The sequence below is a fragment of the Xyrauchen texanus genome, chromosome 37 (assembly GCF_025860055.1).
Source record: "Xyrauchen texanus isolate HMW12.3.18 chromosome 37, RBS_HiC_50CHRs, whole genome shotgun sequence".
NCBI lineage: Eukaryota > Metazoa > Chordata > Actinopteri > Cypriniformes > Catostomidae > Xyrauchen > Xyrauchen texanus.
The window spans coordinates 5,094,107-5,106,775 of NC_068312.1; the positions used below are offsets into that span (position 1 = coordinate 5,094,107).

Consider the following 12,669-nt stretch of genomic DNA (forward strand, 5'->3'; position numbering starts at 1 on the left):
CAGAAGATATGGATTTAACCACTGGAGTCATATGAATTACTTTTATGCCTCCTTTATGTCATTTTTGGACATTCTGGTCGCCATTCACTTGCATTGTATGGAACAACAGAGCTGAGATATTCTTCTAAACATCTTCATTTGTGTCCTGCTGAAGAAAAAACGTCATACAGATCTATGATGGCATGGCGCTTTGACAACAAAAACAAGTAATAGGGATGAAATTGTTTTATTTTAGTCGCATTTTGCCAGAATTAAATCACATTAAAATGTCCTGCACATGGAGCCTTAATGGTATTGGACAAAAACAAAGCTTAGATAATGTGTAAGATAAAAACAGTAACATCCAGTCAATTTGCATGGGTTTGGGAAATAATCAAATTATTGGGAATCAAAGTAACACATTTTACCTTTGTGTAAGTTTTCTAAAATAACAGGATACAATAATATTAAAATGCATTGTATTCATCTTATTTACAAATGCTCAATTTGGGCATTAATAGTATTAAAAGTCAACATAAAACAGCATTTGCAACCCATTTTACTACCATTATGTGATGTATTTCTGTGAGAACTAGAATATTAAACACGAAAACAATTGGAGATTGAAATCTCCAATTGTTTGCAGTGGATTGTGGGGGCCTAAAACACAGCTGGCACACACTTTTGAGGTTGCTTTTGGATGTAGACATGAAGGTTGAAAGTCAAGTTCACACACCAGAGCATCTCCACGTATCCTAATGGTAACACTTTTTCAAATCTGTAATTTCAAATCTATCTCTTATTTGACATTATTCCAGAAACCTCAATTAAACAAGCATTAAATTACTGTTGACTACTGAAAAGATTTCAGAAAGGCTGCATTAACTACAACAGTACTCTATAAAAATGACTAAACCGCTACTTGCCAATCGGTTTATATTATGGTGATGTTACCTGAAAAGGAAAGTACTTTCAGATGCTGTGAAAGTAATTGCATTTTGATGAAAGATTATGAAAAAAATATTTTTTCTATTTGCACTGAGGAATTGTGCACAATAACAACCAGGAACATGAAAATATAATGAAAAATAGTGTAAATTGTGATTTCATGTTGACTTTAAATGTTGTTCTGGGTGGTGGTGTGTTGGAGTTGGGTCTTTTCAAGGGTGTTGCTGTCCTGCAAAATTAATGTGAGAGTTTGGGAAGTGTTTTTGGTTCTGCTGTTGCAATATGGGTGTTCTCGTCTCAAAATCTTTGGTGGCCTGCCAATTCGTCGTACACCCAAATACCCCTTTCTACGTGGACCTGCAACAGGTGGTGCACCCATCAGATGGGCTGTTGTTTGAGTGCTCTTACCAAAAGAATAGAGTGCTGACTGCAGAGCACTGTCAGTCTTTATTTGAAAGAAATTGGACACAAAAGCTCTTATAGGAGGTGTGAAACTTGCATCCTCATTTAGATTATTTTTCAGCATTCCAAAAATCTCTTCAAGCTGTCCGTCCAAAGAGCCAACAACTTCTTCAGTAGCACCTACACACACACAAATACAGTGATATTGTCTGTGCTTACTATTATCAGAGTTAGTGTCAAAGGAAATCAACACTTTTTATTAGCCAAACACCATAACCCAAATTATTTACCTGAAATATCCCGAGATTTTAAGCATGCTAATTTCTCAGTAAATATATTGAACTTCACATCAAGTTCATTGTTATATTAATAATTAAAACAATTAAAATACTGAGCCCTTAAGAGGACATGGTGGTGTGAAAACTTAGTAGGGAGGAAAAACAAAAAATAATAAGATGATTTTGTGTTTTCTCGCAAAAAGTTTTGCATTCTCATTTCATATATGTGACATATTTTCCCATATACATTCGGAATATTAATATGTGCATTTATGCTTAAATATTTGTCATATATCAGATTTCTGTATGGGTGCCAGGTGGTGAAAAGTGAATCTGTTATGAGTCATCGAGTCACTGACACTGCATACCAAATGGTGTAAATGATGCCTCCACAGGGCACTACAAAGGATGAACAATCATGGTAGCCAAGCTACAGGGTTTTCCAAAAAGAAATTCACATAAAAATGACAAAAAAAAATTCTGATGTACTATGTGGTCCTAATTTTTACGTTCATAAATTAGAGATTACGCTTTGTGCATACCAATTACACTTGTCTGTACACTCTTTAATTGCACGAAGTTGACAATAAATGTGCTGAAATTAACATAAGTGCCAGCAGAAGTCTCTTGTGAAAACACATTTTGCGAGGTTTCTCGAGAGAATGCAAATTGTTTTGCAAGAGATCACAATGTTTCTCTGTTGAAGGCAAAAACATTGATAATTTTTTTTCCCTACCAACTCTTATACATATATTCCCCTGTTTTAAGATAATTAAAGGTGTTCTATTATTATATTCATTTGTTTTGAAAAAGTAGGATTGATTAAGAATATATAAGATTGCACTATTAATCCAAGGAAATGGATCAAGGAAATGAAATGGATAATGAAATATAATTTATGTAAACATTTTTCTAGGAATGTTTCCTTGAATTATGTGTGCAAGCTTTCTTCCTTTCAATCTTTTCATTATTATTTAGAGCCATCTGGCAACAACAATCATGCCACAGTCCAAATCACTGAGATCACATTTTCCCCATTCTGACTGCTGATGTGAACATTTATGGAAGCTCCTAACCTGCATCTGCTTGATTTTATACACTACAATGCTGCCACACGATTGGCTGATTAGATAATCGCACGGATGATTGTTGGTGCCAGACGGGTTGGTTTGAGTCTTTCTGTAAATGCTGATCTCCTGAGATTTTTACACACAACAGTCTCTAGAATTTACTCTGAATGGTGCCAAAAACAAAAACATCCAGTGAGTGGCGGTTCTGTGGACGGAAATCCCTTGTTGATGATAGAGGTCAACAGAGAATGGCCAGGCTACAATTTTGGTGAGAAAAACATCTTCTCAGAATGCTATTCTGAGATGTGGGTTGCCGCAGTTTTGGTGGCACAAGGGGGAGCAACCAAATATTAGGCAGGTGGTTTTAATGTTGTGGCTGATCGGTGTATACTGTGTAATATATATATATATATATATATATATATATATATATATATATATATATATATATATATATATATATGTAGTTATTCAATTTACAATTTGGCATTGTTTTTTCCTTTTCTTTTAGATTTGTATCACAATCTTACAAACCCACTGCAGTTCCATTGCAAACCACAGGTAAGGAAACCCTGGACTAAAGAAAAAGATCTTACTTGGCCCTGGTTCATCATCTTCTGTGAAATCCACATCTAAACAGACAAAGAAATATGAAGCAGATTTGTACATAATATGCTATGCAATAATCACACTACAAAACATCTGGTTTCATAAACAAGACACAGAGAGACATAAGTAATTTTCCCTATAATGAATATTGTAAAAAATGTGTTGTAGAAATTTTGATACTCATTGATCAGTGATAATCATTGCAAGGGAATGCCCCTGTGTCTGAGGAATGTTGTTGTCAAAAATTGTTTAATTAGGTTAGCTGAAATACTGAGCGCTGGAACGTACTCCAGAGAAAGATTTTGAGCAAACCGTAATTAACAAAGCACTAGGGAGTGCACCCTTAGCTGATCTTGGGTTAAGAAATCAGATCTGATGGAGACGTCTGACAGATTATTAGACGTGCGTCGAACAGTAAATCCACAGAGGAACAGAAACAGCCAGTATGGGGAAATCTCAAAGCAAGCTTGCCAAATCTGATACACCGGTTTTCTGTCAAATGAGAAAAAACTATAGGATAAAATGTATGCAGGACATAGAGAAACTGATCATATACCATGATTTACCCAGGGGAGGGAACACTGAGCACGACTAGACTGAGAGTGGTGCGAGAATCAGTGGAACAGGGCAGCAGGGCGCAAAGAGGTTGTTGTGGCTGCGTTCAACATGTGTGTAAAGAATTTGAACAGACAGTGGGCTGTTTGCTTAAGGAAGCAGATAGAAGAGAACAAAAGCAAATGCAGAAAGAATTAGCATGTAGGATTGAAAAGTGTAGGAAAAAACTAAAATAAAATGTGTGAAAGATCTGTTTGTGTGTCAGCACCACCAGAACCGACTAATGAAAAGTATGTTTGTGTTTCCCCACATGCAACGGCGATTGTGCCGGCGCCGCCAATCCTCACTATCCCGTGGCAGAGCTGAAAGCCCTTAAACTGAACCCCGAACTCAACTGCTCTCCACCCAGAAGAGTTACACTGAGTGGAAGAGCGGCTGACCTCCACCCTGGCACACGCTGTACACGCAGAGAAACAGCTGCTAACAAAGAAAGACAAAGTCAAGGCGAAGGGGGAGAAAGATCTTCAGCTGGCAGTTGTGCGACTACAGTCTAATGTCAGTACATCGAAATGACAGCAGAAGTGGGCAATTCCTTGGGAATTAGCATTGAGGAAGAACCACAAATATGTTGTTCTAAATTTGAACTGCAGTGGGCATATGAATGGCGTGTGAAAAATTATGATTGGGCAAAAATGATCTTGAAATTGGCAAAAGATCGAACAATGTCATTTAACACACAAAATATGACGCCTGACCAATTGCATTGCACGTCACATGTCGTAATTGAACGGGAACCACAATATGAGGAGGGGTGGTTTAACAGGGTAGAAAATGAGACTGTGAAATTTGATAAGATTTTCTGGACAGAAAATGTGTGTGCGCTCTCAGCTTGCCTGACAGAAAAACAAATGCAGTTCTATTTGATAGCAGGAGAAGCTGTGCCACACTTATCTTTGGCCAAAGCCAAAGAGCAGCTGTGGGCAGATTTGGGCCCCTTTGTGAGAGAATGCATGAAAGCAACAAATTGGGCTGAAATAAGTGCAGGAGTGAAACACAGCAGAAGTGTAGGAGCATTTATATCAAAATGTGATTTTGAGATTGAAGTACAGTATGTGGATGATTTGTTGATCTGTACATGTGATGAAGCGACGTGTGTGGCTGACTCTGTGTCCCTTTTGAAGTTTTTGAAACAGGAAATAAAGTTTTTTGGGACATGTTATCAGACCAAACAGTAAATCCATCTGTGACAAACGTGTACAGGCCATAAAAGATGTGCCAAAACCAATTATTGTCATTTTAGGAATTTGTGCTTATTGACGTACATTTATTCCTAATTATGCCATTTTTGAACAGCCTTTACGAGCCCTGATGACAGGGAAAGGGCTGAGGTCATATGACAAGCTTGTTTGGACAAGCGAAGCCGAGGAGGCATTTGCTAACATGACGATTTTGGTGCTTTATGGAAGCACAGAAAATTTTTAAAGTACAAATGGCTCTGGCTCCCATTTTGGGCCTGCCAGATGTAAACAAACCGTTTGTTCAGATGGTTGATGAGAAAAATGGGTTTATGACTTCTGTTCTTTTGCAGACTCATGGAGACAGACTGCGAAATGTGTCATATTTTTCAACCAAACTTGATGCAGTAGCAGCAGGTCTACCACACTGTTTGAGGGCTGTGGCGGCTGCTGAACTGGCAGTACTGGCATTCAGGGAATTTGTGGGGTATTCTAATTTAACTTTGATGGTTCCACACGCAGTCTCCATGATTTTGCAAGAACAGAGAACGTCACATTGATCTACAGCCCGATGGCTGAGGTACCACACAGTTTTATTGGACATGCCAAACATAACTGTTAAAAGATGCACAACTTTGAATCCTGCCACACTTCTCCCCACAGAGGAGGATGGCGAGGGACATCACTGTTGTCTGTCAGCGCTTGAACAGGTGTGCACACCGCGTCCAGATCTATTAGACATGCCATTAGACAATTGTGACAATATCCTCTTTGTGGATGGGTCGGCTTCCAAAGATCTTCAAACAGGAAAGAATAAGGTTGGTTAAGCGATAACCACTGAATTTGAGGATGTGACATCTGGCAAACTGCCATCAAATTATTCAACTCAGGCAGCTGAACTGGTTGCTTTAACAGAAGCATGTAAACTTATGGCAGACAATTTACACAGATTAGCGTTATGCCTTTGGGGTAACACACGATTTTGGTGCTTTATGGAAGCACAGAAAATTTTTGAAGTCAGATGGTCGTCCAATGTTAAATGCATCTCTTGTGTCTGAGCTTTTGGAGGCCATTCTTTTACCAGACAAGGTCGCAATTTGCAAATGCGCATCGCACACTAACGATAACAGTTCAGTCTCAACAGGAAACGCACGAGCAGCGATGGAGAAAAAGAGACTATGTGTGCTTTGATATCTGACAATAACCTCAAAATTTCTTCTTGATTACAGAGTATGCAAACTTTTTCCACAGGCGAGGAGAAAAACCGGTGGAAGGCGGCTGGCTGTAGCTTTAAGGAGAATGTGTGGATGAGCTGTGATGGCATGCCTTGTTTACCCAAACACTTCTTTCCTCATTATGGAAAGTTGATACACGGGTTAGACCATGTATCAAAAGCGGGGATGGTTGCGCAAATGAAAGAATTATGGTTTACAAAGGGTTTCACGATATTTGCTGAAATGTTTTGCAAAAGATGTGTCATTTGTTACACACATAACGTGGCAAGAGGGATAAAAACACCTATAGTATCTCAACCACCATCAGGGGTGCCTTTTGAGTATCTGATGATGGATTTCATCAAGTTAATCACTTGTGGGAAACAGAAATACTGTCTGGTGATGGTTTACATGTGGTCCAAATGGGTTGAGGCCTTCCAAACCTCAAAACAAGACTCGGCAGCAGTAGCGAAAGCTCTTTTAACCGAGATTGTTCCGAGATGGGGAATTCCAAGGAAAATCAGCTCGGACAATGGGACACACTTGTCAATGAAGCAATAAAGCAGGTGGGTCAGTTTTTGGGAATTGACATGAGAACACACTGCAGTTACCACACCGCCAGTGGAGGCGCTATTGAGAGGGAGAATCAAACAATCAAGAACAAATTGGCTAAGTGCTGTGAGGAAACTGGGCTCACATGGGTTAAAGCACTCCCAATTGTGTTGCTGTACACCAGAATAAGAAAAAGAGTCAAAACAAATTTAAGTCCATTTGAAATACTTTTTGGTAGACCCCCATTCATGGGAATAGTGGGGGGTAGACAGAGGCTACCATCAACAGATCTGTGGAAGAATGACATGTTGAATTATTGCAGAGAAATGTCTTCTCTGTTGTCCAATGTTTGTGTTCAGGTGAAAGCTGCTCAGGGGAAGGTTGCTGAAACCTTCCTGCATAAGATCAGGCCTGGCAATTTCGTTGTGATTCGTGACCTGAGGAGAAAGAGCTGGAAGGCGAAAAGGTGGCTGGGACCATTCCAAGTGCTACTGACGACACACACGGCAGTGAAGGTCGCAGAGAGAGCTACGTGGGTTCATGCCAACCATTGCAGGAGAGTTCTGCCCACATCGCTGGAGAATCGGCAACTGGAAGAGATTGTTCCGAGTGAATGTCAATAAACGCCGAGGTCAAGTTTGAACACCAAGCACCACTATCAGTGGAAGAGCAAGGCCAATCACAGAGAATAACACGGCCTGTGTGCAGAGTGAACCCCATCGTGTGGTCACAAGCAGTAATCATCATGAAAAGGTACGAACTGAAAATAATTCAAGGAATATTAACAACAGACCCCTGCATTCTAGCTGTGTGTGTTTAAGAGGAGCCAGATACAAGAAGAAGGGAGGAGACTGGAAGAGGCAGGCAGCCCCAGTTGTGGAAACAGCATCCGGCTCGGCACCGTTAATCAGCAAAACAGATAAGACTCTGAGTGCTTCAAAGACTGAACTCCTTCACGCATTCTGGTCACACAGCTGCAGTATTGATCTAGCAAACGGAAGAAATGGAGCGTCCGAGACCGTGGTACCCATTCAGAGTGCCGGGAATGTGTGGTCTGGGTAAGAGTATGTGCATAATGACTTTGCTTGCAGTGACAATTTGTATGATAATACTGCACCTTACCGAGGGCCTGAGAGTGTTATCAACAGAAAACCACACCAACTGGACTGAGACAACTGCGCCAAACAATACCATCCGACGTGTCAAGAGAAGCGCATTTATGTTCATGGAGCCAACGCGTGGCCTGGAAGGAGAAATCATCACGATTCAGGAAGGAACATATGTGACTTTGAACTGCAACCCGTTTCAAAAGAACTGTCCGAACTGTGAGGGACACAGCGAAGAGTATGCACCTTTCTATGTCTGCAGAGATCCATGCAAGTGGGGTGGTCATTGTTCTTAGGGATGGGTACAAAGGTAACAATTAATAAGATAAATGGGCTAGCATGGACAGTATTAGCAATAGCTAATAACACAGAAAATGCTTTGACAATGATAAATGATGAAATGAAACAGTTAAGAGATGCGGTCATTCAAAACAGGTTGGTTCTTGATATGTTAACAGCAGAGAAAGGGGGAGTTTGCAAAATGTTGGGAATGTCTTGTTGTTTCAATATTCCAGATTACAACGACAACTGTAATTGAACACATGAGAAAAGCTGTACAGGAGCCAGAACATGTTGAGAGTACATGGGTTACTTGGTTTATGAATCTCTGGGGAGGATGGGGGTATTGGCTGATTCAAACTGTGTTACCAATTGCGGTGATAGGACTGTTGATATTGTTATATTTACCATGCATCATAACGTGTGTTTCCAGCTCAGTAAAGAGACTGGTTAAAACAGGGACGTCTGTTCAAATGGTAAAAATGACAGTCTATCCAGAGGATGATGAACACAAATATGATGATACAAGTAGCGAGAGCTACTGTGAAATGTGTTAAAATGAGGTATGTCTTCCCTTTCTGAGAATGTTTTGATATGTAAAGAGGGTTATAAGCAGCTGTCATCCGTGTTATGAGATGACGTACAAGGAGAGGGTTTGAAATTAGGGATTTTATTCTACTTTTATTCTTTGTATTTTTATAGTCCGCTGACATAACCAAGAGATGAGACATAACCAAAATGTGAAATTGATGTGTTTTTCCTACTTAATCTGTACACTATTTCTTGTTTATACTGAGGTGACTGAGGGTCTGATTTTATGTCAGAAGTGCAGTAACAGTGTTTACTCATTTAGCCCGGCTTCTGCTTCTGTTAGAGACCTTGGATAAAAGAGGTATAAAATACAAGTCAGCCCTCCCCTTCAGCATCTCACTCATGGCACAGATTAACTCCAGTGTAATGACTGAGTCCTTCTTGCAAGAATAACAGTCTTTTAAAAGACTGTTTGATTCAGAGTGTCTCTTAAGCAGTGATAATGGTTGGTTAATAATTTTTTGCCACAACAAATGCCATAATACAAAAGAAACAAAAAAATATTATTTATATTGAACAGCATTTATACATCATGTATGCCTTCAATTTATATTGATGTCTATTTTTGTATATTTTTATACAGCTAAGGTCTAAAATAAACTTCCTGTCATGCTTGCTTTTGGTGGGTGAATTAAGATTTTATGTTTTTGTTCCTATCGCAACGGAATTGTAGTTTTTATCTTGTATTTTTGCTTATCGCCTATGTCACATAAAAGACATAATACCTACATGCATTTTTTTTACAATTGTTACTGGCCAGTAATTTTGTTTTATTTTCCAAAGCTAATTTTCTTATTTGCTGTTAATCATGCCTGCCTGTGAGCTGTGAACTGCTACGAATAGCTCATTAATATTGAATTTAACAACAGTCACTATGGTTCTTAAAGTTCAAAAGAAGGGGCGTTACTAGACATATAGGTCTACTGGGGCACAGGCCCCCCATTACTCATATTGCTTTTTTTTTCTTTCTTGAAAGCCTGCTGCGTGCAAGAAGTGTGCAACACAATGCACTATACAAAACCTTATAAAAAATATATGTAGAGATATTAATCTTTATGAAAATATTTATTTAACTATCTTCAACATACTGTACATGAACATTCTCAACATGTTTTATGGCACAAAATGCATACACTGTATATGCAAATAACAAATCCGGAGAAAACATTCTTGCACATTTGCATTCTTCAATATTACACATTAAACAACAGGAAAACCTCTGTCAAGTAAGTCTATGGAATTGCATTATCCAACGTCAGGCTTTAGACAAAAAGAATGAGCACAGAGTTGGTCGCTAGGCAGAGTTGGTAGCTAAACTGGCTGAGTTTGGTTGCTAGCTTGTGAAACTAGCTGAGCTATCTCTAACTTTATAAATGCAGAAGTGTCGTTTCTATAAATTAATAACTAGCTAGCTAACATAATTGGTGTAAGTTTAAACTGACGTTTGAAACTCATTAAGTTTACTTGCAACAACAACTCAAAACAAGCCAAACTAGTCCTTTTTATTCACTAGGTAATTAGCACACAGCAGTCATAGTTACTACCAACTGTTTATGTTGTGTCCTAAACTAGCGCTAGTGAATAAAATTTATTTAATATCTGAAAGATTGATTCAATGTTATCATAATCAAAGACAGTAGTACAGAACACAATTTTTTTTTTATTTTCTCTGCAATTCCATAGACTTGACAGAGGTTTTCCTGAGATTTGATGCTTCTTCATCTGATGTCTGAAACCTGACTCTGACAGCTGAGGATGTAGTTTGTTTATCATGTAGTTTGTTTACCTCACACAAACTCATCTCTCCTTTCTCTTTCCTATCCCTGCTTCATCCAAATATTTTTCTGATGTCCATCTGTATACAGGAGCCAATAATGTATGTCAAAATAAGACCATCGGTATTATTTAGAAACTTACTTTAGTTTCATCATGTTTTCATAGCCTACCTCAATTCTGACTTGTGTGCCGACACCTGGGTAGGGTGTTCTCACGTAAGTTAGGAGGTAAAGTTCACATTAAGGGCTTACTAGTTAGTTTGTAACTAAGTCAGTGCTTAATTTGGTTGCACCACCTGTTCTTAAAGCAAGACTTCATCTGATGTCTGAAACTTTTTACGACCTACTACTTAACTAGTAGGTCGTAAACTCTCCATAAAGTAATGCGTAGTTGCATAATATGACATTTACCTGCATTGATCCAATAAAAAGCCTTCAAATTTACACACAGAAGTGTTATACACAAAAAGCCGCTTAAAAGAAAGTTTTATTTTTCTCACTTGTAAATGTAAATGCCAACATCATAATATATGTCGAAATGATTAATGACTATCACGCAAAAAATTAGCACATTGATGTCATTAAATGAGTCTGCTTTTTTATTCCAAAATTACTCCTGGTCAAAGGCTTCCATAAATATTTAGTTCATATGTAGGGTTACGTTTAATGGTGCAACACTCAAATATTTTGTAGTGCGTAAATTGTGACTAAGTGCCCATTTACGCCACAACTAGGCTAAGTTGTAACATACGTATAGCTGGTGCAGCCGGACCCTGGATTTGTGTGTGTGGCTGTGTACGCTGCAGTGGCTTTGGTTATAGCAAGTGCACAGGCGCGTGCCGCACGGACATGGATTTCTGCGAGCATGCATCAGATTTGTGTTTTCGGTTAAACTGCGTTTCTTTTACAAGCGTTGATTGGGTGGGTAACTGCGTTGCATTTAGATAGATTAGATAGATTTCTTTTTTCCGGGATTATCAATCTAAATGAATGCACTGACAAAGTCTATGGAGTCTTGAGCAATTACTGGGGCACAGCAGATTTATACTGGGGCACGTGCCCCAGTAAAAGGGGTCTAGTGACACGCCTGTTCTAAAGTCCATTCACTGGACATGCAAGATTACCAGTGAATTACGATGTAAATATATTGGACTGTTCCTCACATTAAGCAATTATATGGCTTCAGATGACTTGTAATATAGCTCAAAAGACAACTTTTATGATACCTTTACCTGTGGTGATCAATGGTACTGTAGTAAGAGTCACTCCTTCTTCAATGCTCACGGTCTGTCCAACTGTTCATTTTACAAAAAAAAAGCATTATGTTGTCAAACTATTCATATTTATTATATTCCAATCATTACACCGCAAATTTTCTGATTGTGATTCCGGTGTACTAGTGTGTTTACGTCATGTTGGAATTACTGTAATTACGAGATCCCAACTAGTAAAAAGAGTTTGTGTTCTTAAAAAGTTTTAACTATATAACTCTGAATTCTACGAAAGCTCTGACTTCACAGTTGCAACGTAATGCACAAAGAAGATGGCACCAGTCTCAACAGTTAAAGGAAGCAAACACACATCTCTTTTATATCCCATATTATTATGACCAGTTACTTTGAGCTCTTTCTTGGAGACATAGCGCGTGTGAAAGCTTCACACTATTCTCCGCGGCATCCATGCACAACTCACCGAGAGTGAACCACATTATAGTGACCACGAGAAGGTTACCCCATGTGACTCTACCCCTAGCAACAAGGCCAATTTGGTTGCCTAGGAGCACTCCTAGGCAACCAAACTCATGACTCCAGGGGTGGTAGTCAGCATCTTTACTCGCTGAGCTACCCAAGCTACCCTCTCTGTCTTCGTTCTTAAACATTTTGCAACAGCATATCAAGGTGGATTAAAAAAAGAATTGATACATATTTTAGTGTTTATGAGTGTTGCCACAGAAACTAATAATTTCCAAGTTCCCAAAATGTTAACAGCTCAGTAGAATCTCAGTGTTGCCATTTTGTAATTACATTAATTCCAATATGACGTTAATGCAGCTTTAATTTAGGCTGCCTCTGTACC

At 38.9% G+C, this 12,669-nt stretch overlaps 1 protein-coding gene across 2 annotated transcripts in view; it reads right to left on the reverse strand.

Moving 5' to 3' along the window:
- Positions 1–217: 217 nt before the first annotated feature.
- si:dkey-75a21.2 (uncharacterized protein LOC794385 homolog) overlaps positions 218–12,669 on the reverse strand; it is a 40,333-nt gene continuing 27,881 nt past the window's right edge. The window contains exons 7-9 of one of the 2 annotated variants that reach the window (XM_052109325.1): positions 11,826–11,888; positions 3,274–3,309; positions 218–1,509 (exon numbers count right to left, since the gene is read on the reverse strand). In XM_052109325.1, coding sequence (XP_051965285.1) covers positions 1,097–1,509; positions 3,274–3,309; positions 11,826–11,888 — 512 coding nt within the window. In that variant the 3' untranslated portion in view covers positions 218–1,096. Of the gene's footprint in view, positions 1,510–3,273; positions 3,310–11,819; positions 11,889–12,669 lie in introns of both variants that reach the window. The other variant, XM_052109324.1, reaches the window with a different exon arrangement.